The sequence below is a fragment of the Mustelus asterias genome, chromosome 1 (assembly GCF_964213995.1).
Source record: "Mustelus asterias chromosome 1, sMusAst1.hap1.1, whole genome shotgun sequence".
Lineage (NCBI taxonomy): Eukaryota > Metazoa > Chordata > Chondrichthyes > Carcharhiniformes > Triakidae > Mustelus > Mustelus asterias.
Genome location: NC_135801.1, coordinates 162004497 through 162031696, shown reverse-complemented (window position 1 = coordinate 162031696; position 27200 = coordinate 162004497). Strand labels below are relative to the sequence as shown.

Here is a 27200-nt window from a genome sequence, read left to right as displayed (position 1 = left end):
AATAGGTTGGCTTGATGACAGAAGACAGAGGGTGGTTGTAGAAGGTTGTTTTTCAAATTGGAGGCCTGTGACCAGCGGTGTGCCTTGGGGTCAGTGCTGGGTCCATTGTTATTTGTTATTTATATTAATGATTTAGTTGAGATTTTAGGAGGCATGGTTAGTAAGTTTGCAGATGACACCAAGATTGATGGCATAGTTGACAGTGAAGAAGGTTATCCAGGATTTCTACAGGATCTTGATCAATTGGGCCAGTGGGTCAATGAATGGCAGATAGAGTTTAATTTAGATTAATGCGAGGTGATGCATTTTGGTAGATCAAATCGGGACAGGACCGACTCAGTTAATGGTAGGGCATTGGGGAAAGTTACAGAACAGAGAGATCTAGGAGTACTGGTTCATAGCTCCTTGAAAATGGAGTCACAGGTGGACAGAGTGGTGAAGGAGGCATTCGGCATACTTGGTTTCATTGTTCAGAACATTGAATACAGGAGTTGGGTCGTCTTGTTGAAGTTGTACATGACATTGGTAAGGCCACACTTGGAATACTGTGCACAGTTCTGGTCACATTATTATAGAAAGGATATTATTAAACTAGAAAGAGTGCAGAAAAGATTAACTAGGATGCCATCGGGACTTGATGGCTTGAGTCATAAGGAGAGGCTGGATAGATTGGACTTTTTCCCCTGGAGCGTAGGAGGCTTAGGAGTGATCTTATAGAGGTCTATAAAATAATGAGGGACAAAGATAAGAAGTCAACATCTTTTCCCAAAGGTAGGGGAGTCTAAAACTAGAGGGCATAGGTTTCAGGTGAGAGGGGAGAGATACAAAAGGGTCCAGAGGGGCAATTTGTTTACACAGGAAATGGTGTGTGTCTGCAACGAGCAGCCAGAGGCAGTAGTAGAGGCGGGCACAATTGTGTCTTTTAAAAAGCATTAAGATAGTTACATGGGTAAGATGGGTATAGAGGGAAATAGGCCAAACGCGGGCAATTGGGACTAGCTTAATGGTAAAATCTGGGTGGCATGGACAAGTTGGGCCAAAGGGCCTGTTTCCATGCTGTAAACCTCTATGGCTCTGTGGGTCTATGTGCGTTCTCTTCCCATATCGTTTGGCGCCTTTAGAGTTTAGAAATCTCTTCCTTTCTTAAATACACTCAGTGACTTGGCCTCCACAGCTTATGTGGTAGGGAATTCCACAGGTTCACCACCCTCTGAGTGAAGATATTTATCCTCATCTCTGTCCTAAATGGTCTGCCCCATATCCTGATACTGTGATCCCTTCTAGAACCCTGCCCCCCAGCCAGGGGAATCATCAGCCTTGCATTCCGTCTGACCAGCCATCCCAGAATTTTATATGTTCCAATGAGATCCCCTCTCATACTTCTCAGTCAGGCCAGGATTTTGCAGAGTCATGATTCACAACCCCATAGTATAATGATCCCTATTATGCATAATTGGATCTTTTAAAAGGTAGGTTCAAATGGTCCCCTTTTTATTTTTTTTATTTAATAGTCACAAGTACTCTTGTATTAACACTGCAATCAAGCTACTGTGAAAATCCCCTAGTCGCCACACTCCAGCACCTGCTCGGATACACTGAGGGAGAGCCTAACATGGCCAATTCACCTAACCTGCACATCTTTGGACTGTGGGAGGAAACCGGAGCACCCGGAGGAAAACAACGCAGACATGGGGAGAATGTGCAGACTCCGCACAGTCACTCAAACCGGAATCGAACTCAGGTCTCTGGTGCTGTGAGGCAGCAGTGCCAACCACTGTGCCACCGTGCCGCCTTTATGCCCACAATATCAAGCTCTTCCCTTTCACCCACCCCCTCAGGCCAATAATACTCCTTAGAACATAGAACATAGAACAGTACAGCACAGTACAGGCCCTTCGGCCCACGATGCTGTGCCGAACCTTTTCCGAAACCAAGATCAAGCTATCCCACTCCCTATCATTCTCGTGTGCTCCATGTGATAGAAAATAGAAGGATAGAAAATCCTTATCCAAGCTCTGCCCCTTTACCCACCCATATGACCCCTCATACCTTATATCTCATGCAATGGGACTTCCATGGCCATTGACCCCACTGCAAACTTTCTAGGATCAATAAGTGCCATAGTGCATTGTGGCATGTGGAAGAAGAAACTTTGAAAAAAAGTAATCCATTAATAATTTTCTCCAATGTTTGAAAGAAATGTATGGACTGCAAACAGGTGTCATCATATTCTAATAGTTGTCTGGTCTCTCGACCAATCCTCATTATGTATGATTGGCTGAGAGATCACAGCATGGCGGCACAGGATCTGGGTTTGATGCCCAGCTTGGGTCGCTGTCTGTGCGCAATCTGCACATTCCCCCTGTGTCTGCATGGGTTTACTCCGGGTGCTCTGGTTTCCTCCCACATTCCAAAGATGTGCAGGTTAGGTGGATTGGCCGTGTTAAATTCTCCCTCAGTGTACCTGAACAGGTGCCGGAGTGTGGCGACTGGGGGAATTTCACAGTAGCTTCATTGCAGTGTGAATGTAGGCCTACTTGTGACTAATAAATATACTTTACTTTAAAGTTGAGCTCCAATCTGTAATAGCAAAAAGTCTCTCATTTCTGGGCAGTTCGAGTTGTGCGTCCTTTTTTTTATGCTGAGGTCAAAATGTAGGACTGACCTTGCACTGTGTTGTTTGTTAATGTGTTCTGCTGGTGCTCTTAGTGCGTATCAAGAGATTGTGGGTGAGCTTTTATATTGAAACATTGGTGAAATCATGGAATACTGTTGCTTATAAAAATCTGGTCAGACACCGGTTGATGGGAAATACAATGAGCTTCACCTTGCAATCAATTTCTACTCTGCCCTTGAAACGTCATTACAAGAAAATTATGCCCTACTTAAGCAGACTATTGCGTAAAGCTGCTTTCTGAAACTCATTTGTCCTGTCCTAAAGTGTATTTTTGGAGAGATGTTACTAACAAAGACGACTAAATCAGACTGGAAGGCTCCCCAGCCAGTCTCTTTAGAGGGTGACAAATCTCCGTTTTGTGCCAGAACTGCAGGCTAAGCAATCAACAAAGTGAGTGCTTATACTGACTCAGCTGTAGTTTCCCAACCAGTCCTTATAAATATTATATTTTGTTCCTATGGTTACCGAGTGATCATTGGGAAAAGGATGCGGGCAGAATATTTAAAAATCAAGCTGCAGCATTGACGTACATTTAAAATTATCTAATTGTTAATGTGCCATAAAGCAGTGCAAGCATGGACTTTCAGTTCCAAAGGCTTGAACGGTGAGGTAAAGGTAAAGGGATTTATTTGCCAACCTCTATGAATTCTGCTTATAAAGACAAAAGTGTCAGTGACTTTCCAGTTCTTTCTGGCTGCACCATCAGCAGACAAAGCTCCACCACGTGGGAGTCAGTCATAGAGAATCACATTACTGGGAATAAAGTAAAACTGAATCATTCACTCTGAGCTATGTGAGAGGCAGAAGGTTCATGTTGAGGTCTTGATATAGACTTGGGCATGGCGTCACAATATTGAATTTGCTGACAACAGCAAAGAAAGCTATCAAAGTTCTTAGGAAGACATAGGTTGACAGAGTGTGCAAATAGATGACAGATATAATTTATTGTAGAAGGAGGAATGGAAACATGCACATTCAATGCAACACATGTGTGTATACAAACAGAACAATCCTGATTGAAATGCATAATTCCCCAAAAGTGTAAGTCTAGATCATGAAAGCCATAAAAATCTAATTCCATTTTGACTTTCATGAAATGGAATCAAACACAAACAAATATGACTCTTTAATAAAGCATTGACTCCGATATAGTTGAATACCACATTCAGTTTTGGACTCCCTGCATTAAAACAATGTCATCAGGATGGTTCAAGAAATAAGACACTACAGTTATGTGGGGAGATTGAATATACTGGGATTATTTCTTTCAGAGTAGAGAAGATTAATAGTAGAGTTAGCTGAAGTCTTTAAAATTAATAGAGTTTTGACAGAATGAATACAACAAGAGTAGGGGCATAGATAAGGTCAACATCTTTTCCCAAAGGTAGGGGAGTCTAAAACGAGACGGCATAGGTTTAAGAGAGGGGAAAAATACAAAAGGGTCCAGAGGGACATTTTTTTCACACAGAGGGTTGGTGAGTGTCTGGAACAAGCTGCCAGAGGCAGTGATAGAGGCAGGTACAATTTTGTCTTTTAAAAAGCATTTAGACAGTAACATGGATAAGATGGGTATAGAGGGATACTGCAGGCAATTGGGACTGGCTTAGTATTAAAACTGGACAGCATGAATAAGTTGGGCCAAAGGGCCTGTTTCTATGCTGTAAACCTCAATGATTCGATGACTACATCTTCTGGTTGTGGAATCAGTGGTAAGTCTGCAAAGGAATACAGATAGGTGAACTGAGTTGAGGAAAAAATTGGTAGTTGTGGTATAATGTGAAAAAATGTGAAGCTGTCCATTTTGGTGGGAAGAATCGAAATGCAGAAAATTATTTAGATAGAGTGGTATCTCAGCACACTGCAGTGCAAAGGGATCTCAACGCCTTTGTGCACTAATCACAAAATGTTAGCATTCAGAGACAGCAAATAATTAGGAAGGTAAATGAGATATTGGTCTTTATTGCAAAGGTAATGGAATATAAATGTAGGGAAGCCTCGTTACAACTGAACAGGGTACTAATGAGACCACACCTGAAGTACTGCATACAGTTTTGGTCCACTTGGTAAGAAGGGATATACTTGCATTGGAAGCAGTTCAGAGAAGGGTTTACTCGGCTGATTCCTGGATGTCTTATGAGGAAAGGTGAGTAGATTGGGTTTATATTTATTGGCATTTGGAAGAATGAGAGGTAATCTTATTGTAATGTGTCTGATTCTGAGGGGGGTTGATAGGGTAAATGCAGAGATATTACCTTTTATGGGGAAATCAAACTTTTTTCCGCTCCTATTCTTTTTGAGTGGGTTTGCCAATGGGAGCGGAAAATTTTGCAAGAGGCCCAAATTGCAGGGACGATTCTCCCATCCCACCATGCTAAACTTTTAGCAGGCCGGGAGAATAGCGTGTGGGCCGATTCATGGGATTTGCGCGTGCGTTCCCCCCGTGCGCACATCTCCAAGCGCTGGATATCCGGCGCGGTCAGGACCCACACTGGAAACTAGTGGGAACAGCAGGTAAATGAATTCAATCTATTTTAAATCTTATTTTAACGTGATTAGCAGGCCTCTGGGCCCTTAAGCATCTCCCACCCCGCCAGTGCAATTTCACTCCGGCAGGGTTCAGACTAACCCCCCCACTTTCGGGGAAGTAATGGGAGACCCCACTGGAGTGAAGGGGAGCACGGCAATAAAAGGCGGCACGGTAGCACAGTGGTTAGCACTGCTGCTTCACAGCTCCAGGGACCTGGGTCACTGTCTGTGTGGAGTTTGCACATTCTCCTCGTGTCTGCGTGGGTTTCCTCCGGGTGCTCCGGTTTCCTCCCACAGTCCAAAGATGTGCGGGTTAGGTTGATTGGCCATGCTAAAATTGCCCCTTCGTGTCCTGGGATGTGTAAATTAGAGGGATTAGCGGGTAAAATATGTAGGGATATGGGGGTAGGGCCTGGGTGGGATTGTGATTGGTGCAGACTCGATGGGCCGAATGGCCTCCTTCTGTACTGTAGGGATTCTATGAGTTCTATGAATTGGCACCCCCCAGGGGGTCAGGCAGCGGGCGGGTAGTGCTCCCTGCATATGGGCACCCTGGCAGTGCCAGCCTGTGCCCCCAGCACTGCCCAAGGGGCAAAGTGCCCATGCCCAGGGGTTACCTTGGCACTGCCCACTGGGCATGGACCAGTGTCAAGGGGGTAGGGCCTGCTGAGGGCACGGCCTAGGGGAAGATCGGTGGAGATGTGGGGTCCCACTGCCACTTTACATGGGGATCCGGTCAAGACTGGAGGGAGGCCAGCAATCGGTGTGGGCTGGGGGTTGGTCTGCCAGGGGAGTCTGCCTTAAAGTTTAAAGTTTATTTATCAGTGTCACAAGTAAGGCTTACATTAACGCTGCAATGAAGTTATTGTGGAATTCCCCTAGTTGCCGCACTCCGGCACATTTTCGGGTCAATGCACCTAACCAGCATGTCTTTCAGACTGTGGGAGGAAACTGGAGCACCCAGAAGAAATCCATGCAGACACAGGGAGAACATGCAAACTCCAGCTCGATCGCTGGCCAGCGATCGTGAGGATGACAGATAGGGGCCATTGCGCTTGCACTGAGGCCCAGAAATGTCAGCCTCTGGCGTGAATAGGCCCTGTCTGCCCCCCGAGCTTTTAATGATATTCACCACCTGCATTGCACAGTGTGCGGGAGATTCGAGTCGGAACTCCCACTGAAAAAACAATCGTGCTTTACATCAGATTTCCTGCAAATTCAGCACTTGGAACGTTTTTTGGGAGAATCACCCCTCCCAAATTTCACACCAGTGTAAAAGCATGACGTGAATGTCCCCACTCCGCACCAGTGACATTCGGGAACCCTGATGTTCAATGTCAGCAACATCATTATAATACATTTACATATCATTATCAGACCTCTACACCTGAATCACCCCCCCGTTCCCACCCACCCCCCCCCACCCCCCACCCCGCCCACCCCACCCCAGAAGAAAATCCATTCACGTCAGCATGACAGCAGACCAGCATGTGTTCCAACTGGTCTCCCACAGTGTGCAAACTGCCAACAGGAACTCAGGTGAGTGCATCGCTCAAGGGGGTGACCATCATGCCCAGGCACTAACTAGGCGCTACCCAGGCACGGGCCCCTGACACTGCACTCAGCATAATTTTTGGCATTAAGCGATTTTACCAGTAGCAGTATGGCAGACGATTTACTTTGTTGACCGATCACAAGCCGTTGACAACAATCTTTGGTCCATGCCAGGGAATTCCAACATGAGCCACAAATTGTCTACAAAGATGGGCGTTGATGTTATCAGTGCATAATTATGAAATCAAGTATCAGAGATCAGAGCAGCATGCCAACGCAGATCTCTTGTCAGGATTGCTACTTCAGGACAAAACCAAGTCAAAAGACAGCTGCATCAACAGACTGGGGTCAGATTCTCGCAGCGCAGCGGGCTAGGAGGCTTAAGCAGAGTCCATATAGCGGGCTTCCTGCTGGGCACCATGGCGTCCACGCATCTCCAGCTGCCAGATTTCCAGCACCATTAGCTCCACGCCAGAAATCAACTCAGAGCTGTATAAATTATGCTAATGAATATTAGCATATCATTAGCAGGCTTGGGACTGAAGTCTCTGGGTCCGCTAGCCTCTCCCCCCTTACCAAGAGTATTTCACTCTAGCAGAGACTACAACAGCTCCCCGCTAGTGGGGAGCTGTGGTAATCCCCGCTGGAGTGAAGGGGGGCCATGGAGGCACCCCAGAAGCTCAGGGGTAAGGGGGGGGGGGTGCCCCCTGGACATTGCCTTTGATTTTTGATTTGATTTGATTTATTATTGTCACATGTATTAGTATACAGTGAAAAGTATTGTTTTTTGCGCGTTATTCGGACAAGGCATACCATTTATAGAGAAGGAAAGGAGAGAGTGCAGAATGTAGTGTTACAGTCAGAGCTAGGGTGTAGAGAAAGATCAACTTAATGCGAGGTAGGTTCATTCAAAAGTCTGATGGCAGCTGGGAAGAAGCTGTTCTTGTGTAGGTTGGTACGTGACCTCAGACTTCAGTATCTTTCCCAACGAAAGAGGGTGGAAGACAGTGTGTTTGGGGTCCTTAATTATATTGGTTACTTTTCCGAGGAAATGTAAACAGGGTCAATGGATGGGAGGCTGGTTTGCGTGATGGATTGGGCTACATTCATGACCTTTTGTAGTTTCTTGTGGACTTGGGCAGAGCAGGAGCCATACCAAGCTGTGATACACCCAGAAAGAATGCTTTCTGTGGAGCATCTGTAAAAGTTGGTAAGAGTCGTAGCTGACATGCCAAATTTCCTTAGTCTTCTGAGAAACTAGAGGCATTAGTGGGTTTTTATAGAATCATAGAACCCTAGTGTGCAGAAAGAGGCCATTCGGCCCATCGAGTTTGCACCAGCAACAATCTCACCCAGGCCCTATTCCTGTAACCCCACGTATTTACATCACTAATCCCTCTAACCTCTGCATCCGGAGTCACTAAGGGACAATTTAGCATGGCCAATCAACCTAATCTGCACATCTTTGGACTGTGGGAGGAAACTGGAGCACCCAGAGGAAACCCTCGCAGCCATGGGGAGAATGTGCAAACTCCACGTGGACAGTGATCCAAGGCGGGAATTGAACCCAGGTTCCTGTGCCACCATTTCTTAACTATAGTGTTGGAATGGGGGAAGCAGGACAGGTTATTGGTGATCTGGATATCTAAAAACTTGAATTTCTCAACCATTTTTACTTCATCCCCGCTGATGTAGACAGGGGCATGTTCTCCACCACGCTTCTGAAATCGATGGGTGTCCCAAGGGTAAGGTGTTGGATTGGGGGAAGGCTAACTTTACTGGGATTAGGCAGAAATTGGCAGCTCTTGATTGGGAGAGGCTGTTTGAGGGTAAATCCACATCTGGCATGTGGGAGTCTTTTAAGGAACAGTTGTTAGGGCTACAGGACAGGCATGTGCCTGTAAAAAAGAAGGATAGGAAGGGTAGGATTCGAGAACCGTGGATAACCAGGGAAATTGAGGGACTGGTCAAAAAGAAAAGAGAGGCGTATGTTAGGTCCAGGCAGCAAAAAACAGAGGGAGCTCTGGAGGAGTACAAAGAAAGTAGGAAAGAACTCAAACGGGGAATTAGAAGGGCAGAAAGGGGTCACGAAATGTCCTTGGCAGACAGCATTAAGAACAAAGAACAAAGAACAATACAGCACAGGAACAGGCCCTTCGGCCCTCCAAGCCCGCGCCGCTCCCCGGTCCAGGATTGAATCCTGAATCCAGGATCCCCGCCCAATTTTCCAGCCTATCTACATACCAATATCCTATCCACCGAGCTGTCCGCCACAGCTACGATGCTTTGTTCATTACAACCTATTAACTCACCCCCACCCCCCCATTCCAGACCATGTGATCTCCAGGGAGAGGCATTTTATTCATACGTTAGGAACAAAAGGGTTGTCAGGGAAAAAATCGGACCTCTCAGGGACAAAAGTGGGGAATTATGCTTGGAGCCCAAAGAATTAGGGGAGATCCTAAATGAATACTTTGCGTCGGTATTCACAAAGGAGAGGGATGTGTTGACTGGGAGTGTCTCGGAGGGGAGTGTTGAACCGTTGGAGAAAATCTCCATTACAAGGGAGGAAGTGTTAGGTTTGTTAGAGAATATAAAGACTGACAAATCCCCAGGGCCTGATGGAATCTATCCAAGGCTGCTCAGGGAGACGAGAGATGAAATAGCTGGGCCTCCGACGCAAATCTTTGTCTCGTCACTGGACACAGGTGAGGTCCCAGAGGATTGGAGGATAGCTAATGTGGTCCCGTTATTTAAGAATGGTAGGAAGGATAACCCGGGTAATTATAGGCCGGTGAGCTTGACGTATGTGGTGGGGAAGTTGTTGGAGAAGATTCTTAGAGATAGGATGTATGCGCATTTAGAAAGGAATAAACTCATTAACGATAGTCAGCATGGTTTTGTGAGGGGGAGGTCATGCCTCACTAACCTGGTGGAGTTTTTTGAAGAAGTGACTAGAATGGTTGACGAGGGAAGGGCCGTAGATGTCGTCTATATGGACTTTAGTAAAGCGTTTGACAAAGTCCCTCATGGTAGGCTAGTGAAAAAGGTTGGATCTCATGGGATAAAGGGGGAGGTGGCTAGATGGGTGGAGAACTAGCTTGGTCACAGAAGACAGAGGGTGGTAGTGGAAGGGTCTTTTTCCGGCTGGAGGCCTGTGACGAGTGGTGTTCCGCAGGGCTCTGTATTGGGATCTCTGCTGTTTGTGATTTATATAAACAATCTGGAAGAAGGTGTAACTGGGGTGATCAGTAAGTTTGCGGACGACACAAAATTGGCAGGACTTGCAGATAGTGAGGAACATTGTCAGAGGATACAGAAGGATATAGATAGGCTGGAAATTTGGGCAAATAAATGGCAGATGGAGTTCAATCCAGATGAATGCAAAGTGATGCATTTTGGTAGAAATAATGTAGGGAGGAGCTATACGATAAATGGCAGAACCATAAAGGGTGTAGATACGCAGAGGGACCTAGGTGTGCAAGTCCAGAGATCCTTGAAAGTGACGTCACAGGTGGAGAAGTGGTGAAGAAGGCATATGGCATGCTTGCCTTTATAGGACGGGGCATAGAGTATAAAAGTTGGGGTCTGATGTTGCAGATGTACAGAACGTTGGTTCGGCCGCATTTGGAATACTGCGTCCAGTTCTGGTCGCCACACTACCAGAAGGACGTGGAGGCTTTGGAGAGAGTACAGAGGAGGTTTACCAGGATGTTGCCTAGTATGGAGGGGCTTAGTTATGAGGAGAGATTGGGTAAACTGGGGTTGTTCTCTCTGGAAAGACGGAGGATGAGGGGAGACTTAATAGAGGTGTATAAAATTATGAAAGGCATAGATAGGGTGAACGGTGGGAAGCTTTTCCCCAGGTCGGTGGTGACATTCATGAGGGGTCATAGGTTCAAGGTGAAGGGGGGGAGGTTTAACACAGATATCAGAAGGACATATTTTACACAGAGGGTGGTGGGGGCCTGGAATGTGCTGCCAGGCAAGGTGGTGGAGGCGGACACACTGGGAACGTTTAAGACTTATCTAGATAGCCATATGAACGGAGTGGGAATGGAGGGATACAAAAGAATGGTCTAGAACATAGAACATAGAACAGTACAGCACAGAACAGGCCCTTCGGCCCACGATGTTGTGCCGAGCTTTATCTGAAACCAAGATCAAGCTATCCCACTCCCTATCATCCTGGTGTGCTCCATGTGCCTATCCAATAACCGCTTAAATGTTTCTAAAGTGTCTGACTCCACTATCACTGCAGGCAGTCCATTCCACACCCCAACCACTCTCTGCGTAAAGAACCTACCTCTGATATCCGTCCTGTATCTCCCACCACGAACCCTATAGTTATGCCCCCTTGTAATAGCTCCATCCACCCGAGGAAATAGTCTTTGAACATTCACTCTATCTATCCCCTTCATCATTTTATACACCTCTATTAAGTCTCCCCTCAGCCTCCTCCGCTCCAGAGAGAACAGCCCTAGCTCCCTCAACCTTTCCTCATATGACCGACCCTCCAAACCAGGCAGCATCCTGGTAAATCTCCTCTGCACTCTTTCCAGCGCTTCCACATCCTTCTTATAGTGAGGTGACCAGAACTGCACACAATATTCCAAATGTGGTCTCACCAAGGTCCTGTACAGTTGCAGCATAACCCCACGGCTCTTAAACTCCAACCCCCTGTTAATAAAAGCTAACACACTATAGGCCTTCTTCACAGCTCTATCCACTTGACTGGCAACCTTTAGAGATCTGTGGATATGGACCCCAAGATCTCTCTGTTCCTCCACAGTCTTCAGAACCCTACCTTTGACCCTGTAATCCACATTTAAATTTGTCCTACCAAAATGAATCACCTCACATTTATCAGGGTTAAACTCCATTTGCCAATTTTCAGCCCAGCTTTGCATCCTATCTATGTCTCTTTGCAGCCTACAACAGCCCTCCACCTCATCCACTACTCCACCAATCTTGGTGTCATCAGCAAATTTACTGATCCACCCTTCAGCCCCCTCCTCTAAGTCATTAATAAAAATCACAAAGAGCAGAGGACCAAGCACTGATCCCTGCGGCACTCCGCTAGCAACCTGCCTCCAATCCGAAAATTTTCCATCGACCACCACCCTCTGTCTTCGGTCAGACAGCCAGTTACCTATCCAATCAGCCAACTTTCCCTCTATCCCACACCTCCTCACTTTCATCATAAGCCGACCATGGGGGACCTTATCAAACGCCTTACTAAAATCCATGTATATGACATCAACTGCCCTACCTTCATCAACACACTTAGTTACCTCCTCAAAAAATTCTATCAAATTTGTGAGGCACGACTTGCCCTTCACGAATCCGTGCTGACTATCTCGGATTAATCCGCATCTTTCTAAATGGTCGTAAATCCCATCCCTAAGGACCCTTTCCATCAATTTACCAACCACCGAAGTAAGACTAACCGGTCTATAATTACCAGGGTCATTTCTATTCCCTTTCTTAAACAGAGGAACAACATTCGCCATTCTCCAGTCCTCTGGCACCATCCCCGTGGACAGCGAGGACCCAAAGATCAACGCCAAAGGCTCTGCAATCTCATCCCTTGCCTCCCAAAGAATCCTAGGATACATTTCATCAGGCCCAGGGGACTTATCAACCTTCAGTTTATTCAAAACTGCCAAGACATCCTCCCTCCGAACATCTATTTCCTCCAGCCTATTAGCCTGTAACACCTTCTCTTCCTCAAAAACATGGCCCCTCTCCTTGGTGAACACTGAAGAAAAGTATTCATTCATCACCTCGCCTATCTCTACTGACTCCATTCACAAGTTCCCACTACTGTCCTTGACCGGCCCTAACCTCACCCTGGTCATTCTTTTATTCCTCACATAAGAGTAAAAAGCCTTGGGGTTTTCCTTGATCCGACCCGCCAAGGACTTCTCATGTCCCCTCCTAGCTCTCCTAAGCCCCTTTTTCAGCTCATTCCTTGCTAACTTGTAACCCTCAATCGAGCCATCTGAACCTTGTTTCCTCATCCCTACATAAGCTTCCCTCTTCCTTTTCACAAGACATTCCACCTCTTTTGTGAACCATGGTTCCCTCACTCGGCCATTTCCTCCCTGCCTGACAGGAACATACCTATCAAGGACATCCAGTATTTGTTCCTTGAAAAAGTTCCACTTTTCATTAGTTCCTTTCTCTGACAGTTTCTGTTCCCAACTTATGCCCCCTAATTCTTGCCTAATCGCATCATAATTACCCCTCCCCCAATTGTAAACCTTGCCCTGCCGTACGGCCCTATCCCTCTCCATTGCAATAACAAAAGACACCGAATTGTGGTCACTATCTCCAAATTGCTCTCCCACAACCAAATCTAACACTTGGCCCAGGGAGCGGCACGGGCTTGGAGGGCCGAAGGGCCTGTTCCTGTGCTGTATTGTTCTTTGTTCTTTGTTCTTTGATGACAATCTCCTTCGTTTTGTTTACATTGAGGGAGAGATTATTGTTGCCGCACCAGTTCACCAGATTCTCTATCTCATTCCTGCACTCTGTCTCGTCATTGTTTGAGATCCGATCCACTGCAGTGATGTCATAAGCAAACTTGAAAATTGAATTGGAGGGGAATTTGGTCACACAGTCATAGGTGTATAAGGAGTATAGTAGGGGGCTGAGAACACAGCCTTGTGGGGCACCGGTGTTGAGGATGATCGTAGAGGAGGTGTTGTTGCCTACCTTTACTGTTTGTGGTCTGTGAGTTAGGAGGTTCAGGATCCAGTTGTAGAGGGAGGAGCCGAGCCCAGGCCACGGAGTTTGGAGATGAGTTTCGTAGGAATAATGGTGTTGAAGGTTGAGCTGTAGTCAATAAATAGGAGTGTGACATAGGTGTCTTTATTATCTAGGAGTTCAAAGGTTGAGTGCAGGGCCAGGGAGATGGCGTCTGCTGTGGACCTGCTGAGGTGATAGGCAAACTTTAGTGGATCCAGGCAACCTGGGAGGTTGGAATTGATTTGTGCCATGGCTAATCTTTCGAAGCATTTCATAATGATGGATGTCAGAGCCACCAGATGATAGTCACTGGCAGCTAGGCAGTGCCAGCCTGGCCCCCTGGCACTGCCGAAGGGACAAAGTGGCAATGCCTACCGGGCACCTGGCAGTGCCAAGGGGATGGAGCCAGGGAGGGCAAGACTTAATGTGGGCAGAGCATTTGGGGAGGAGGTCGGTGGGGGTGGTGGGTCCCGTTCCCATTCTGCACTTGGGCTTGGTAATATATGGAGGGAGACCAGTGATTGGGGCTGAACATCAGGGTCAGGTGGTGGGGCGGTGGGGAGAGGTTGGTTGGCCTGCTTGGGGGTGGGGGGGGGTCGGTGCCTGGGCTGCGGGAAAGGAGGATTTTGGGTCTGCGGGGAGGGGAGGGGGAAATCAGCTGATTGGGACAGCCAGAGGGGAGGGGTTGAGTCTGGCCCGGACACATCAGGAAGGCCAGTAATTGTGTGGTGGGGGCGGATTGCTTGGCCAGCGATGGGGGCTTGCAGGGCTGGTCAGCGATTTGGCACTTTGAATCTTTTTCGGCGAATCCAAACCATTATATTTCTCCCAGGTACAGAATGTCCCAATAACATCATCTCAGGTACTAAAGCACTTGAGGAATGATCCAGTAATGGGTAGGGTCATGGACACGGTGTGTAAGAGGAACATCATTGGACAAAAAGTGAAGAATCCTGAATTCAAACCTTAGTAATGAGGGAATTTGAATTAACTGTCCAGAATGGAGGATCAGGGTAATAGTCATCCTTCCTTGCTGACAAAGTTGAATCCTGGATTAACTGCATGAAGGTCATCCAAGCGTTGGCTGGGACCTGACACGCAAATAGAAGAAAAAGTAGGACAATACCAGTCATGGGCTAGAATACAGAATGCTCCACCTCTACAACCACTTCGCCCATGGGATTGGCCAAAACAACCTTGGCAGCCCATTCATATCAAGTTTGTGGGACCCATTGAAGGCTACATGTTTCTTGTCCTAGTGGACGTGCATTCAAAGTGGTCTGAAGTCAGGATGATGAAATCTGCCATGACGGAAAGAACCATAAAGGAGTTGGATGAGTTGTTCGCAAGATTTGGATGGGCCGAACAACTGGTCAGTGATTATGGGACACGATTCACATTCTAGGAATTTGTGGATTAGCTCAAGAGCAATGGACTGTCCCATGTAAGCCATCCACTTGGCAGAGAGGGTAGTACAGTCACTGAAACATGCCATTAAAGCTTACAAAGATGCATACAAGGGGCGGCAGGGTGGCACGGTGGTTAGCGCTGCTGCCTCACAGTGCCAGGGACCCGGGTTCAATTTCAGCCTTGGGTCACTGCCTGTGTGGAGTTTGCACATTCTCCCCGTGTCTGCGTGGGTTTCCTCCGGGAGCTCTGGTTTCCTCCCACAGTCCAAAGATGTGCGGGTTGGGTTGAGTGGCTGTGCTAAATTGACCCTAGTGTCACAGGGATTAGCAGGATAAATGTGTGGGATTAGGGGAATAGGGCCTGGGTGGGATTGTGGTCGGTACAGGCTCAATGGGCCAAATGGCCTCCTTCTGTACTGTAGGGATTCTATGATTCTATGAAAGGTGAAGGCCTGTTATCCAGAAGAGTCAATAACTTTCTCATTTCAGTCCAGAACATGGCTCACACCACGACACAATGGGAATTCCCATTGACAGTGGCAGGACCAGAGAATCCCACCATTTGTAAACAATGTACCACCTCCTGCTGGCGGGAAACATGCAACAGGGAAGCCGGAGAATCCCAGCCATCATCTTTTGGATGACATGCTAAATAGAGGTCCTTTCTGCTCCTATCCTATCAGGAGAACAGAAAAAATCTCTTGGCACTATTTGAAGAATGAGGAGGAGAGTTATCCCCAGTATCCTGGACACTATTTATCCATCAAACAACATCACAAAATCAGATTAGCTGGTCATTGTCACAATGCTGCTTTTGGGAGTTTGCTGTGTGCAGATTGACTTCTGTGTTTCCTCCATTAAAACAACGTCTACACTCTGAAAGTAAATAATTGGTTCTAAATGCTTTGGAATGCGGTGGCATTCTGTTATTCATGTTGATGCAGAGGAAGAGTGGACTGTGGAGCATTCTAATGCTCTTCAAATCATATTTCACATTGCCAAATCCATTAAATTGTGCGACGCACTAATGGAAGTTGACCATCCCGGTAAAAGGTGTTAAACAATGAAAATTCTGAATGTATTGTACAGACTGAGTATAAATATCTCCCACTTTCTAAGCTTTTTAGCTTTGACAAAGGGTCATCTGGACTCATGACGTCAGCTCTTTCCTTTCCTTACAGATGCTGCCAGACCTGCTGAGACTTTCCAGCATTTTCTTTTTTGTACAGACTGGGGCAGTCAGCTAGTTCAGGGATTGAGGCAACACTGCTATATCATTGATTATTGTTCACCATCACAACCCTACATCCCTGCCTTGGAGCACAGGCTGTACAAATATTCACAGCGTGGTCCATGAACATAAATATGGGAGCTGTGTGACTACCCCCTTCAAAGAACAACAGCTCATGAAATTAAATCATGACGTATTTAAGGAGAGTATTAAAACATGTTTGAAATGATAGCCTTTTAAAATTACTGGTGATGGAGGAAGCTTTTAAGGTGGTTATAATCGGGGGACAGGGATAAATGTGATTTATGTGGCAAGGACTTAAAGTAATTGGCTGAAGAATTCGAAGGTGGATGTGGAGAATGATTTTCAGCTAGATGGTGATGGAAGTCTGGAATTCACTGCCTGAAACAATGGTAGAGACAGAAACCCTAATTGCATTTACAAAATAATTGACTATGCACTTGAGATGCCAAAACCTACAAGAAGTGGAAAGTGGGATTAGGTTTGATAGCTTTTGCTGTGGCTAGCTGAGACAGGATGGGGCAAATATCCTCCTTCTGCGCTTTGAATTTTCTGTTTCTACATTTCTAGGTCTTTCTTTCTTTGCCCTCCAACACTGCACAAATAATACATACTCCATTTCACTTCAAGTTGCAGCCTGCAGCTATCCCCTCAATAAGTCTCACATTATGGTGAATATTGTTGAATATACTCAGAACAAATATTGTTATTTCCAAACGGAAATTGCAAGAAATATGTTAGTTCAATAAAAAAGGAATCAACTCACATTTGGTCTCAAAATAGAAGCCTGCATGATTCTCTGCTTTGATCCATCTCATCCATCTCGATAATTGATACTTACTGTGCACCTTTCACGCTACACTATTAGCTTTCACATAAAGGGCCCAATGAAGCCCAGTTGTGCTAAACTCATGATATTAGGCTGTGTGATTATGAGGCCAATTTCCTTCAGCAGAGATTCTGATGCCAGCAGTTTCAGTCGGTAACAGGAGGCTGTACTAATAACAAGGACAAATCTCATTTTCATAGAGGTTGTGGTTTAAATCAGACTCCATGGCAAATTTCAAGACCTTTGGCCAGTCTCCAATCCCAGCACCCAACTTGCCAACATAACAGGACCCATTCCTAATCTAAAGACCATGAATATTTAGCTACCTTCTAATAGCAAGGGTATTACTTGTATAGTTGAGATTTCTTTTTATGAATTAGCATTTTTGTATGGGTGCATCTGATAACCAGCATAGATTCATAAATGTTTAGAGCACAGAAAGAGGCCATTTGCCCCATCCTGGCCGTCTGTGATTAGTGGTGTTCCGCAGGAATCAGTGCTGGGACTTCCGCAGTTTGTAATATATATAAATGACTTGGAAGAAAACGTAACTGGCCTGATTAGCAAGTTTGTGAATGAACTAAGGTTGCTGGAGTTGCGGATAGTGATGAAGATTGTCAGAGAATACAGCAGGATATAAATAGGCTGGAAAATTGGGTGGAGAAATGGCAGATGGAATTTAATCCAGACAAATGTGAGGTGATGCATTTTGGTAAATCCAATTCCGGTGGGAGCAATAAAATGAAAGGCAGAACAATCAGGAGTATAGACACACAGAGAGATCTGGGCGTGCAAGTCCACAGGTCCTTAAAAATGACAGCACAGGTGGAAAAGGTGGTGAAGAAAGCATATGGCATGCCTTCCTTCATTGGACAGAGCATCGAGTATAAAAGTTGGCAAATTATGTAAGAGTTGTATAAAACGTTCGGCCACATTTCAGAATGCTGTGTTCAATTCTGGTCACCACACTACTAGAAGGACGTGGAGGCTTCGTTGGGAGTACAGAAAAGGTTTACTAGGATGTTGCCTGGTATAGAAGGTATTGGCTATGAGGAGAGATTGAATAAACGGGGATTGTTCTCCCTGGAAAGACAGAGGATGAGGGGGCGCCTGATAGAAGTTTATAAAATTATGAAAGGTACAGATAGGGTGAACAGTTGGAAGCTTTTGCCCAGGGCAGAAATGACAATTACAAGGAGGCACAAGTTCAAGATAAGGGGGGAAGGTTCAGTAGAGATGTGCGGGGGATGTTTTTTTAGTAAGAGGTCTCACCACATCAGGTTAAAGTCCAACAGGTTTATTTGGTAGCACAAGCTTTCGGAGTCTCACTCCTTCTTCAGGTGAGTGAGGAGTTGTGTTCACAAACAGGGCATATACAGACACAAACTCAATTTACAAGATAATGATTGGAATGCGAGTTTTTACAGGTAATCAAGATTCTGCGTTGTCGTGTGTCGTGAAGGCCATCTTGGAGAATCTTGAAGATCAGAGGCTGAATGCCCGTGACTGCTTTGAGTTTGTGTCTGTATATGCCCTGTTTGTGAACACAACTACTCACTCACCTGAAGAAGGAGCGAGACTCCGAAAGCTTGTGCTATCAATTAAGCCTGTTGGACTTTAACCTGGTGTGAGACTTCTTACTGTGCTTACTCCAGTCCAACGCCAGCATCTCCACATGATGTTTTTTTACACAGAGGGTGGAATGCACTGCCAAGTGAGATGGTTGAGGCAGATACGTTAGCGACATTTAAGACTTATCTGGATAGGCACATGAACAGGCAGAGTATTGAGGGATGCAGGCGTTTAGTCGAGGTCGGACAATGTGATCGGCGCAGGCTTGGTGGGCCGAAGGGCCTATCCTGTGCTGTACTGTTCTTTGTTCTTTGTGTCCACGCCAGTCAACAAATATCTGACTACATTAATCGTGTTTTCCAAGCATTTGGTCCATCGCCCCGGAGGTTATGGCAGCACAAGTGAATATCTAAATACCCCTTAAAAGTTACGAGGGTTTTTAATTCAACCACCCTTTCAGGCAGTGAGTTACAGATGTACGCCACTCTCTGGGTGACAAGGTTTCTCCTCATGTCCCTTCGAGCCTTCTACTTGCTTCCTGGGTATTGATCTATCTATGAATGGAAAAATGCCTTCCTATCTACCCTTTCTATACCCCTCGTAATCTTATACACCTCTCTAATGTCCTCTCTCAATTTTCGCTGCTCCAAGGAAAACGACTACAGCCTATTCAATCTTTCCTTAGATCCTTGAGCCCAGGAAAAATCCTAGTAAATCTCCTCAGCACCCTCTCTAGTGCAATCACATCCTTTCTACAATGTCATGACCAGAACTGCATGCAGTACTCCAGTTTTGGCCGGAACAGTGTAACATATAGTTCTAAGTCTTGGCGAATAAAGGCATGTATCCCTGTATGCCTTTTAAATGCCTTATCCACCTGCCCTGCCATCTTCAGGGATCTGTGGGTATGCACTCCAAGGTCCCTCTCATCTTTAGTACTTCCAGGGTCCTATCATTCATAGTGTAATCCTTTGCCTTGTGCATTACCTCACTTTTCCGGGTTGAATAACCTTTGATACTGCTCTGCCCACCTGACCACTCCATTGACAATTTCCTCCAGTCTACAGCTATCCACCTCCCTATTTACCACACTAATAATTTTTGTGTCATCCGCGAACTTCTTGATCATGCCCCCTATATTAATGCACACCAAAAATAGCAAGGGCCCCAGCACCGAGCCCTATGGAAACCCATTGGAAATAAGCTTCCAGTCACAGAAACATCTCTCTACCATCACCCTCTGCCTCTTCCTCACTATTTCTTACTTGTGCCATTTTTGCATCCTAGATTTCCCTGAAGTTTTATTTCAATATTTAACAATAACTGTGTGAAGGGATCCTTTTTGTGCTGCTTCACTAGAGAGAATGTGACACAGTAACAGCATTGGCACTATTTGTTGTTGGTGCAGTGAAGCAGTCAAGCTGAAGTCCAGTAGAACATTAATATTTCATTAATATTGAATGCATTTGTTTTATTCATGGATTCTTTTCAAGGTTTCACATGAGGAGGGTGTGGTCTTAGCAAGAGAATGCAATTGCCCATTTTTTTGAGACCTCAGCCTCTATGCGTCTCTACATAGATGATGTATTTTATGGCATGGTGCGAGAAATTCGAAGAAAAGAAGCTTTGCCACCCACTGAGAAGAAGATGAAGAGGAAGGGGAGTGTCTGGAGGAAGCTAAAAAGCTTGTTCAAAAAGAAAATGGAAAACATAACATGAAAGATACCATTTTTCTTGAATTGAGTAGGCATGTCTGTTGTATTTCTAAATCTTTGCATTCAGAATATCAAAGAAAATTTTGACTGTTGATATATTTACCTACTTTTAAAAGATGGGATGTCATCACTTTGGGATGATCTCCTCCTACTCAAACATTAACTTTTGCACACCAGTATAATGTCAATAATGAATATTATGGTGACTTGATATGGGCGACATAGTGGCACAGTGGTTAGCAATGCTGCTTCACAGTGCCAGGGACCCAAGTTTGATTTCTGGCTTGGGTCGCTGTCTGTGTGGAGTTTGCACGTTCTCCCCGTGTCTGCGTGGGTTTCCTCCGGGTGCTCCGGTTTCCTCCCACAGTTTGAAAGATGTGCTGGTTAGGTGCATTGACCTGAACAGGCGCTGGAGTGTGGTGACTAGAGGAATTTTACAGTAACTTCATTGCAGTGTTAATGTAAGCCTTACTTGTGATTAATAAATAAACTTTTTACTTTTTTAGCTATTTAGAATTGATCTTTTCTGCATAGAGTGTTGAGATGCTTAGAAGGCAGTGTTTTTAGCCAATCAAATGGGCTTTTTTTGATGTAATTTGTGCAAATATCTAAAAGTTTATCTTGTTTTATTCCCTGACAAGGATGGTTTTTCATAATATTTGAGACATAAGTTTAGAATCTAAAAAAGTACTTCTATAAACGTTTGTATACTTTGAAACTTCAGTCTTATCCTTTCTTTCTTATGTACATTGTCAAGGCTGGGACACAGTCATTTGAACAGGAAAATTTAGAATGGCTTTCACTTATTAACTAATTGTAAACTGTATCATAGATATGACAAATAATTTTGCGATTGGTTTAACCATTCAATTAGTCTTTAATGATCCTTGACAAAATCATACCCATCAATGGAAAACCAATTTTCAGGAAATGGATATTCTCAATATTTAGTTTAGTTTATTTAATAGTGTCGCAAGTAGGGTTACATCAACACTGCAACAAAGTTATTGTGAAAATCCCCTAGTCGCCACACTCCAGCATTTTTTTGGGTACACTGAAGGAGAATGGCCAGTGCACCAAACCAGCATGCCTTTCAGACCATGGGAGGAAACTGGAGCACCTGGAGGAAACCTACAGAGATACGGGGAGAACATGTAGACTCTGCACAGACAGTGATCCAAGGCAGGAATCAAACCCTGGTCCCTGGTGCTGTGAGGCATTGTGCCACCGTGCCACCCTATTTGTTATAGCATCCACTAAGATACTTACGAATCCAAAGCAAAAGGCCTGAATATAGTACACATTTTCTTTGTCGCATTTGTTTCCCGTTATTTTTGCTATAAAACAAAATAATCTCCAAATTTGCATGAATAATACCTCAGGTAACTGTACAGTTTTGAGAACAAAGAACAAAGAAAATTACAGCACAGAAACAACCCTTCGACCCTCCAAGCCTGCACTGACCATCCTGCCTGACTAAACTAAAACCCCCGACTCTTCCAGGGACCATGTCCCTCTATTCCCATCCTATTCATGTATCAAAGGCATGCAATCAATTTTGCATCGATTGCATGCCTTTACCTGTCACACTTCATACCTCTCACTTCTCACACATCCTGACTCGAATTCAGACTTGTACCCAATTATCCCAATTTCATATATATTGAAGAGCGACAAACCTGTTATTGGTACACTCACTAAATTATAGGTGGCTCTGATTTTCAAATGAAGCCTTTCAGTTGAGGAAGCAACACCGCAACATTGCGACAACTGGTGTCTTGTGAATCAAATTGACAGTTGAATCAATTATTACTATTTCCAAGAGTGGTATACGTTGCACTGTTATCTCTCTGGAGGGTACTTTCAAAACGTTGGTCCTGAAAATAATTTTTGTATTTGTAAATGCTGTATTGATCAGAAAAATAAAACTCCTTTGCTTCTTTGATTCTAACTTCTGAGGCAGGCATACATTAAATGTGGTATTGTACCTGATTGATTTTTTTTTGTGGGTGATATGCTCATAAATAATAGGGTTAGCATTTCTATAGAAAGTATATTTATCACCGTAATTGCCTTTTTATTGGAGACATACAAAAGACCTATTTCTCCTTTAAAAACCATTGTCAATAGTTCTTCTTTATGCACTAACAGACGTATTCGTGCCATGCCTGCACAAGGCCAAAGGCAGTTAATTGAATATTTTAGCTGTATTACCCCAGAATGGGTTATGTCAATGTAGTGACACAGCCAATCTCATTTAATTACAGGAATGATGATTGGAATATTTCCGTGAATTGTTTTTTGTTAATGCGGTGTGCTATTTTCTATTAGTCATTATTGAAAATACAATTCTTAATAGTCTTCTTATATTCAGTATGAAACAGCATGCTCAGCAATTTGAATATTCTTGTTGCATTCAACAAAATTTATTGTTGTTAATCAACAGCTCCGCAATCAGTCTTACTGTGAGAGGATCGCTTTCTGTGCCGTGAGAATTACTGCCTATATATTTTTTCTAACTTCCATCCTCTGCTGCCATTGGGAGTTCAGCAAGCATTAAATCAACCAGGTTTGAATCTTGCACAGAAACAGGATTCTGATTCTAGACGACACACCGTTTTAATAAAGCACTTTTCTACCGCGGACATGGTTATAGTTTTGTACACTGTGGGTTATGCCTCCAGCTGTATTTATGGAATGTGAGGCTAAATTTTATTCTCTTCTTCTCGACCAATCCATACTCTCCCTTTGTAAAGTAACCCGTACTCTCCCTTTGGAGGGTAAGGAAACTGGCCAATCGGAGGGGCAGAGGTAGCATCCACCAGGATCAAAAACATCATCCCCATGAAAGGGCCAGTGGAGTCAATGTAAACCCTTGTCCAAGGGCAGCTGGGCCTTTCCCAGGGATGTATGTTGTTGCAGATGGAAGCGTCTGCTGCATTGACAATGTTGGCAAGAGTTGATCATACCCTCTATCTCCTTGTCAATTTCTGGCCACCAAATGTAGCTTTTGGTGAGTATCTTTGTCTTGCTTTACCCAGGATGTGCGCTCATGAAGCAGTGGTTGTGCCCGGGGTGGGGGGGGGGGGGGCGGGGGGGGGGGGGGGGCGGCGGCGTGGGTGATACTATCACTCGGGTCCCCCATGAAAGCACCCCATCTTCACGACTGATTTCATTCCTACACTGCAAATAGGGTTGGACTTGCTCGGATTTGTCAAAATGCCGGCCTGTCAAAACCATTCTCTTCACTTTCGAAAGGACTGGATCCCTCTGGATCCACGCCTTGGTGTGGGCTGACAAAATTGGCAGAGCGTTCAGAAAATTCAAAGCAAGGACCATCTCCCGTGGAACGGGAGGCAAAGATATGGTCTGTGGAAGTGTCTTGGCCTGTGCTGAAATGTGTAGCTGTACGCAGCTAACAGTCAGGCCCAATGCAATTGGTGGGACTGGTTTATCTTCGCGGAATAGCCCCAGCAACAGCTTGTGATCCAAGATGTTGGTGAAATGGCAGCCTTACACATACTGATGAAACTTCTTGACAGTGAATGTAATTCCCCTTGTCAATCAGCGAATACCTCCTTTTGGCATCCAACAAGGTTCTGGAAGCAAAAGTGACAGTCTGCTTCATACCATCTTCCATCTGATGGGAAAGTATATCCCATCGGCCCCGCAGGTGGAGGAGGTGGTTAAGAAGGCGTATGGTTGGCTAGCCTTTATCAATCGAGGGATTGAGTTTAGGAGTCCGGGGATAATGATGCAGCTATATAAGACCCTCGGCACAACTTGTGGGCCGAAGGGCCTGTTTGTGCTGTAGTTTTTCTATGTTCTATGTTCAATAATCCCTATGCCATAAGGTGATGCATCATATGTCACTGTGAACTGCTTGCCTGGGTCAAAATGAACAAGTAAGGTAGATGATTGCAGGGCCTAATTTATTTGGTCAAAGGCTTTCCTCTGGGCATCTTCCCATTGCCAACATTGATGTCTTTTTAGAAGTCGGTGCATGGGTGTCATAGTGGTACGTAGGCACGTTGGGTAAAAAAATGGCCACAGTAGTTGACCATCCTGAAGAAGGACTTCAACTCTGTTATGTTCTTCAGTGCAGGCACCTCTCTTATTGCCTTTACTTTTTCTTCTGGTGGGTGCAATTCTTTTGCAACAACTCAGAACCCTAAATAGGTAACCTCATCAGCCTGAAAAGTATATATTTTTCTCTTTTTCAAGTGGAAAGCAGCTTCTTTGAATCTTTTGAGAACTTTCCCTAAATAGGCCCTGTGCTCCTAAGGTGAAGCTCCTGTTACAAAGAATAATAAAGAAGAAAAAACAGTACAGCACAGGAACAGGCCCTTCAGCCCTTCAAGCCTCCGCCAATCACATTTACCTATCTAAACCAATCGCCCATATCCCTCTATTCCCCGTTTGTTCATATGCCTATCAAGAAAAGCCATAACTGTTGCTAACGGAACTGCCTCAACCATCTAACTTGACAGTGCATTCCAGGCCCCCACCACCCTCTGTGTAAAAAACTTGCCCCGCACATCTCCACTTAATCTTTCCCCCCCTTATTTTGAACTTGAGCCCCCTTTTAATTGTCATTTCTGCCCTGGGAAAAAGCTTCCAACTGTTCACCCTATCTATACCTCTCATAATTTTATAAACTTCGATCAGGTTGCCCTGAGGTCGTTATTAAGACATCGTCCAGAAATCGTCCAACCACTCTGCGGATCCTTTGCTGGAAAATTTCCCTGGTTCGGTGAAAGATAGCACAAGCAGAGGAGATGCAGAATGGTAGTCTCGCATATTGGAATAAGCCTTTATGCATTTTAATAAATTATCTTGAGTCTTCGTCTAGCTCAAGCTGTTGGTATGCATGACTTAAGTCCAATTTTGTGTACTTGAGGCTTCCTGCTAGTTTAGTGTAAAGGTCTTCTATCGCAGGGATAGGATATCTATTTGAGCAGCTCTGTTTACAGACAGCGTGCAATCATCACAAATCTTTACTGTTCAGTCTGGTTTTAGCACTGGGACTATTGGCACAGCCCACTTTGAGAATTATACTGGTTTGATTATTACAGATTTTCCAACCTCTTCAATTCCACCTGAATAGTTTGATGTAGTGCATAAGGGACAGGCCAGACTCAAAACAATGTCGACGTTTATCCAGGGTTTATGTAAATTTTTGCCTTTACTCCCCGTATGCACCCAGCTCTCTGTAAAAACCTTTTGAGACGTACACTAGAGCTCTTGCAAAAACCCACCTGTGATATTGAATATTTCCAGACTATCCAGCTTAATTTATTTCAACCAGCCTCATCCCATAAGGATGCCTGTTCTTTCACTTCTATCAGGATAAGCTGAGCAGGCTGGTACTGGCAGTACACCAGAGAATCATAGAATCCCTCCAATGCAGAAGGAGGCTATCTGTCCATCAAGCCGGCACCGACAACAAACCCACCCGGGCTCTATCCCGGTAACCCCACGCATTTACCCTGCTAATCCTCCAGACGCTATGGGCAATTTAGCATGGCAAATCAACCTAACCTGCACATCTTTGGACACCAATGTTTTCTCGTCAGCGCTGGTCAGCTGCCACAGGTCAGGAACACCACCACCAGTTTGTGCCGTCCCGCACTGGTTATGTATGCTTTTCTTGTTTGAGAATATAAGTTGGAAAACAAGCATTAATATATTACAGTGCATGGTGCGCAATGTGTGCCTTTGGTCTCGGGCTGGCAGTTTTGGGAAAGGGGTCACCACTGAAGGGTGCTCGTTGAGGGGTGAGGGAGGGGTTAGATTCTGTCCCTGGGGGAAGGATGGCCAAGGGAAGTTGCATGCCCTTCAGGTGTCTCAACATGATTTGAGATCCGTGCCAAGCATGTGTGGGGTTCCAAGTGGGATGCTCACTCACCTTTGCTGATCGAAAAGGTTGTACATTTCTTTTCTACACTGCCAGCCAGAGCGCGGTGTCAGGCTCCTGGCATTCACTGCTTCTGCCACCTCCTCCCACAATGCCGTGGCGGATGCACCCCTTGGGTCAGGGCCCTGGCCGGGGAAGATCCGCTCGCGCCTCTCCTCCACGGCATCAAGCAGGCGCTCCTGGTCAGCCTCGGCAAATGTTGGGGCAGATTTCCTGGAAGACATCCTTGTGGCGTGACTGGCTGTGTGTCCATTTCTGCAGCTTATATATAGCTCTGGCTTATTAGGGAGGCATGATGTGGAGATGCCAGCATTGGACTGGGGTAAACACAGTAAGAGTTTTAACAACACCAGGTTAAAGTCCAACGGGTTTATTTGGTAGCAAATGCCATTGGCTTTCGGAGCGCTGCTCATTCATCAGATGGAGTGGAGATCTGCTCACAAACAAGGCACAGTAAGAAGTCTCACAACACCAGGTTAAAGTCCAACGGGTTTATTTGGTAGCAAATACCATAAGCTTTCAGAGCGTGCTGCTCCTTCGTCAGATGGAGTGGTCTCAGTTCTCCAACAGTGCACAGACACAGAAATTAAGTTACAGAAGGCACACAGAGACACAAAATCAAGTTACAGAATACTGATTAGAATGCGAATCTGTAAAGCAAATCAAGTCTTAAAGATACAGACAATGTGAGTGGAGGGAGCATTAGGCACAGGTTAAAGAAATGTATATTGTCTCCAGACAGGACAGCCAGTGAGATTCTGCAAGGAAACCCTCTACAACCACCCTCTGGCTTCTGTTATCAAGCCAATTTTGTATCCATTTAGCTACCTCATCCTGGATTCAGTGAGATTTAACCTTATGCAACAACCTACCATGCGGTACCTTGTCAAAGGCATTGCTAAAGTCCATGTAGACAACATCAACTGCACTGCCCTCATCTACCTTCTTGGTTATCCCTTCAAAAAACTCAATCAAATTTGTGAGACATGATTTTCC

General features: G+C 45.1%; 1 protein-coding gene across 1 annotated transcript in view; it reads left to right on the top strand.

Moving 5' to 3' along the window:
- The window catches only part of LOC144502445 (GTP-binding protein Rit2-like), a 222636-nt gene extending 202345 nt beyond the window's left edge, over positions 1-20291 (top strand). Inside the window, 2 exon segments of the mRNA XM_078226412.1 lie at positions 20066-20110; positions 20112-20291. Coding sequence (XP_078082538.1) covers positions 20066-20110; positions 20112-20291 — 225 coding nt within the window.
- The last annotated feature ends 6909 nt before the right edge of the window (positions 20292-27200 follow it).